This window comes from Phoca vitulina, unplaced genomic scaffold (genome assembly GCF_004348235.1).
Source record: "Phoca vitulina isolate PV1807 unplaced genomic scaffold, GSC_HSeal_1.0 scaffold10, whole genome shotgun sequence".
NCBI lineage: Eukaryota > Metazoa > Chordata > Mammalia > Carnivora > Phocidae > Phoca > Phoca vitulina.
In genome coordinates, this window is record NW_022589713.1 from 9248375 (window position 1) to 9254374 (window position 6000).

Below are 6000 nucleotides of genomic sequence, written 5' to 3' on the forward strand. Positions count from 1 at the left end.
TCCAGAGAAGCAATTTGGATGGAGTTGCATCAAAAGATGCCTTATAGCCTCCATCTTCCTAGAATTTCCTCAGTAAATTATTTTTTTCAAATTTTTATTATGGTAAAATATACATACCATAAAATTTACCACTTTCATCATTTCTGAGTATACAGTTCAATGGTATGAAGTATATTCACATTGTTGTGCCCCAATCACCATCATCCCTCTCTAGAACTTTTTCATCCTCCTCAAAACCCTTGAACAATAACGCCTCATCTCCCCCACCCCCAGACTCTGGCAATGACCATTCTACTTTCTTTCTGTCTCTATGAATTCGCCCACTCTAGATACCTCATGTAAACTGAATCATACAATATTCGTCCTTTTGTGTCTGCTTTATTTCACTTAGCACAATGTCTTCAAGGTTCATTTGTGTTGTAATGTGTGTCAGAACTCCCTTCCTTTTTAAGACTGAATAATATTCGATTTTATGTAAATACCACATTTTATTTATTCATCTGTTTAAGGACACTTAGGTTGTTTCCATGTCTTGGCTATTATAAATAATTCTGCAATGAACATGCAGGTACAGATATGCATATGCCACATTTTGTTTATCTTTTCTTCAGTTGATGGACATTTGGGGTGCTTCCACTTCTTGGCTCTCATTTAAAAATGCTATGAACATTGATGTACAAATATCTACACAAGTCCCTGCTTTCAACTACTTTGTTTATATACTTCCAAGAGTGAAATTGCTGGATCATATGGTAATTAATTTTTTGAGGAACACCATACTGTTTTCCACAGCAGCTCTACCATTTTCCATTCCTGCAGTGTGCAGGAGTTCCAATCTCTCCACATTCTCACCAACATTTGCTATTTTCTTTCTTCTTTAAATAATAGCCATCCTAATAGGTATGAAATGGTATCTCATTATGGGTTTGGTTTGCATTTCCCTGGTCATTAATGACGTTAAGCATCTTTTCATGTGCTTGTTGGCCATTTGAAGAAATGCCTATTTGTCCATTTTTGAAGTGGCTTTTGTTGTTGTTAAGTTATAGGAGTTCTTTATATATTCTGGATATTAATCCCTTATTGGTTATATGCTTTGCAAGTATTTTCTCCCATTCTGTGGATTGCCTTTTCAATCTGTTGTTAGTGTCTTTTATAGATGCATGAAGGTTTTTAATTTTGATGACATCTAATTTACTTTACTCTTTTGTTGCCCATGCTTTGGTGCCATATTCAAATTAGTAAATGAATTTTAAAACTAAGAATATTTGTTTGGTTAAATAAAATTGTTTTATTCAGACATTTATAAACATATACCTACTTCACCGATAAAGTCTATTTATCATTTATACATAATCTGCAAACTGTAGATAGTGCCCATATTGTCTTGTATGTTTTCAGATTAGTTTTATAATGATGAACTAGAACTTGCTAAGTAAATGTGTTTACCTGACAAGCATTATGATCAGAGATTTAGAGTTCTCTCAATTAATCCTCACAACAAACCTTTAAGATACTATCTCATTCTCCATTTTACAGATCAGGAAACAGGCTCAGATAAGCTAGGTAACTTGCCTAAGGCAACACAGCCAACAAGCTAGAGCTGGGACTTAAACCTGGATCTGGTTAGCTCAAAAGTCGATGCTCATTCCCCAATTATGCTATTTCTCAAAATGTTAAAAAGGAGATATAAGTCTGGAGGATTCTGTGGAGGTCAATAGCTCTTTATGAAAGAAAGAAACTAAACTTTTAAAAAAAATTTAATTTATTTAAACAAACAAACAACAACAAAAAAAACAGTTCATCTATTTCTCCCACTGCCCCCACCCCACCACCAATTAGTTTGGGGTTTTTTTTTGTTTTTTGTTTTGTTTTGTTTTAGATTTTACATACAAAAAATCATATGGTATTTGTCTTCCTCTGACTGACTTATAAACTTTTTTAGGCATTATGTATATGGTCAGAGCTTTACTCTACTTACTTTACAACAGCTTCTGTCTTCATTAAGTAAATTAAAAAATCATTCTCATATTTATTCTTAAGCTGAGATTATTGATTTTTTAAAATAATAAACTTCCTTTTATATAAGAAGATCATAAACGTGGTTAATACTAATACATGATTAAGGAAAAGGCTGCTCCTATGACAAAATTGACATCAGAAGGCTGAAATATACGATGCATCAAAATATGTTTTATGGCTCTGGAAAAGTGAAGAGATGGTAAGGTTTGGGGGGTATGTAATAGACAGACTCATTTAATACACCTGTGCTAAAGAACAGGCAATGAGAGCCATGTGGTCTTGTCCTCCCTGCCCCACCACTTTCAGACACCCCATAAACAAATGTCCTGCACCAGAGCTCCCCACACAGCACTCAACCCTGGCCACCAGGTCTTTCTCCACTGAGAGCAATAAATTCTCCTGTCTCCTTTTCTTCACTTCACACACAAAGCCTAAATTAAATTTCCATTACCGATGATGATGTTAGGGCCCTCTGTCCTTCAAAATTTCTACCTACTTTCTCCCCTAACAGCCCCAAATTTTATAAAGGGAGAATAGCATCCTGCTAATTAGAGATTAAAAAAGTGAAAATGTTGGGCACCTGGGTGGCTCAGTTGTTAAGCGCCTGCCTTCAGCTCAAGTCATGATCCCAGGGTCCTGGGATTGAATCCAGCATCCGGCTCCCTGCTCTGCAGGGAGTCTGCTTCTCCCTCTGCCCCTCCTCCCACTTGTTCTCTCAATCTCTCTCTCTCAAATAAATAAATAAAATCTTTAAAAAAAAAAAGAAGAAAATAAAATGTTTTCTACTTGGGTAAGAGACCTGCAAAGCACTTATAATGAATAGAAATGGCTGATATAAGATTGATTTTGTTTCTGACAGGAGGAGATTTGCTACAGAGAAAGACAGGAGGCACTTAGAGCAGGAATCCCCATGTCTAAATTACTGTGAATGGGAGGAAAGAGACCAAAAGGAAAAAGCTGAGAAATGGAAGAGAAGTTATCTGGATATCAGCATAGCTAGGAGTCAACTATGTGTGGGTTAATAGAAGCTGTACCCAGGGATTGTACCCAGTCTTCAAGCTGAGGACTGAAAATTTCCCTTGAGCTATCTGACCCAGGCTAATGCCATACCACATGACTCCTGAACTTTCTTTAGGAAAGTTGGATTATAAAACTGGGTTATAAAAAGTCTTTGTTTTTCAAGGCCTCATTAATAAGGTTACCATGCTACTCAATGCCTACAGCAGCCAGTATGGCACGAGGTCCAGTAGTTCTGAATCTTGGTTAAATATCAGACTCACCCCAATGCTGGGGCATAGCCCAGGAAACTGACAGTTTCTCTGAGGTTGTGGTCCAGGCATCAGCATATTTTCAAGCTCCCCCAGGTGATTCTGAAGCACAAGTAGTGACATCAAAGATCCCAAGAATCACCACTACTGACAGGGAAGAAAACTAGAGGTTTACATGATGCCTGCCACTTTCAATTCTAGAATAAATGTCCATTTGGAAGAATGGGGGCAGATTACGTAAATATGTCTGTCTCTCTGTCTCTGCCTCACTCTCTGTCTGTCTGTCTCTCTCTCTCTCTCTCACACACACACACACACACACACACGCACACATATCACACCTTGAGACTGGTGAGTTTGCCACTCAGTAGAGCTCTTGAAGGTAAGAACTTCCATGTTTAAAAGGGGGGTTGGATGGGGAAAACCACCAATATTGAAAAATGATTGAGAAGTATTTCTACTAAATTCCAAAATCAGAATCTTCTCCTGAAAGAGAACATATAGATCTAATGAGTGGTTTTCAAATATTATCTGTGAACCAATGCAAGCTTCTGTTGATGTCTTCACTAGTCAAAAAGAAAAAATAACAGCATAGTAAGTTGCTCATAAAGCAAAGATATCCAATGTTCAGGGCTAAGTGCTTTTTTCTCTTATGGTTATAGTAAATAGTAGGGCTTTTCATTTTTAAAAATATATATTTTTACTGGACAAAATGAATACTCAGATACTAAGTATGATGATAGCCCAATCATGGAGCCACAAAACCCCAATGCCTGGAAATCACTGATCTAGTATTTCAACTTAAAAAAAAAAAAAAGAGAGAGAGAGAGCCTGAGATCCAAAAGTTTCTATAAACTCACACCCAACCAGTAGCAGAAAGAGATCCCCAATCCTCCAAGTTCGGGCTCTCTACTTCATTAGTAAGCCCCTGAGCCATGGACTTTTCTACCATAAATACTGCAATTTATACCTTTATACCCCTCTTGAGAAGCAGGAATCAAACTTTAAGTGCATTATTAAGCAGTTAAAAGAAGCCTATGGAAAATCCTCCTGTAATCTTAAGTACCATCTATTTTTAAATGTTGGGTTTTTCTAAAATAGAGATACACCCACATAGTACCTCCTTGTACTGCTTCACATTTCTTGGAAAAAGGGTAGTGGATGCTGCTGTGCTGTTTTGGGTGGGAGGGAGGAGTTTATGACTTGAGTTCCACTTGCATAGATTTAAAAACCAGCATATAATGTGAGCTTTCAAAAACCGGCAAGTGGATAAATGTATAGATGTAAAAGGACTGGCCATGAGTTGGCATGATTGCTGAAGCTGGCAGTACCTGGGGTTCAGGATACTATTCTCCCTGCTTTTGCATGTGTTTGAGATTTTCTATACTTCTGAGTTTGGGTTTTTTGTGGTTGTATTTTTTGTTTTTAAGTGTCTGGGCTGAGTGGAACCCAGCCACCCAACCACAGGCCTTTCTGGTGAGCGAACGAGGTAAGAAAGAGCAGACAGCGTCCCCCGCCCCCTTGAAGCAAGCGCTCACCTGCGGTTGCCACGACAACCGCACAGCTCTGCTCTCCTTCAGTAATCAGCAGCCAGACCCCGCGAGACCATCCAGCAAATTCCGGGAAGTCTCTTCCCCACCCAGAGTGCCGCCGGGGACGCTCAGTCCTCTAGGAAGGAGGCCCCAAGCCGGGATCCAGGCTCCCCCTGCCTGGCCTCGCTGCTACTCACCCGCCTCGCTGTAGGCCAGGCACAGCACCCTGCCTAGCGTGGAGAAGGCGCACCTCGGCTGGCACAGCTCCTGTCCGGTCACGGCGAATGCCTCCACCTTGCAGCCTGCCGCCACGAAGAGCGCGTCGCGTCCTCCGCCGCAGAACCGCTCGGGCTCCAACTTGCAGGGCACCACCTGCTGCGACCCGAATGGGTGCAGGTTGTATAGCTGCACCATCCTGACCACCGGCTCCGGGGCAGCCCGGCGGTGCCCGCTCAGGCCTGCACGCCCCGCGGGGCGCCCAGAGACCCCGCTCGGGTCGCAGAGGCTGGACCACTTCCGCCAGCAGTTGCACAGAGCCGAGTCACGTGAGCGTCACCCGGGCCGCCTGCGGCTCCCCTTCTTAAAGAGGCTGTTACGGGGCGAGGCTGGGGTCCGGGGAACTCTCGCCTCCGCCCCGTGCGCCTGCGCCCCGCGGGCCTCTCGTCTGGGGGCCTTGGACCCGGCCGACCGTGCTGGCCACACCTCCGCGCTCCGCGGTTGACGGGCGCAAAGACCGCTGTGTCCTTTTTTCCCCCGTCATTTCACGTTACTGCTTTGGGCTAGACGAGATGTTTAGGCCCTTGAATACGTCTCAACATTTGATTATCTGCTATCTTGTACCATTTTGTACTTACTTCAGAGGCATCGCTTAGTCTTCCCGATAGCCTCTGAGCTTCAGGAGGATAGGGCTGCGGCGAAAGCTGAAGTGCAGTGCACACGGCTCCACACCGGGCTGAACACACTGAAGAGTTGTTCCAAAATATTGGAAATTCTAGAATGATTTCATTGGAAATAACACCTAGAATACGCTTAGCAAAAAGGAAGGAGGGAAGGAAGGAAGGAAAGAAGGAAGGAAGGAAATTTTATTTATATATATATATAATATTATATTATATATGTATATATAATATTATATATATATATATAATGCTGAAGAACCGTGGACATAACCTAGTGAACTC

At 41.6% G+C, this 6000-nt stretch overlaps 1 protein-coding gene across 5 annotated transcripts in view; it reads right to left on the reverse strand.

Annotated features, from left to right (window-relative positions):
* Positions 1 to 5744, reverse strand: part of HPS3 (HPS3 biogenesis of lysosomal organelles complex 2 subunit 1) — a 39199-nt gene extending 33455 nt beyond the window's left edge. For 3 of the 5 annotated variants that reach the window (XR_004300081.1, XM_032408481.1, XM_032408477.1), the window contains exon 1: positions 5017 to 5744. Coding sequence is in view for 3 of the 5 variants with exons in the window: in XM_032408481.1 (XP_032264372.1) it covers positions 5017 to 5233 (217 nt within the window). In the remaining 2 variants the exon portion in view is untranslated. Of the gene's footprint in view, positions 1 to 3628; positions 3767 to 5016 lie in introns of those variants that run through there. The other 2 variants (XR_004300082.1, XM_032408478.1) reach the window with 2 other exon arrangements.
* Positions 5745 to 6000: the final 256 nt, after the last annotated feature.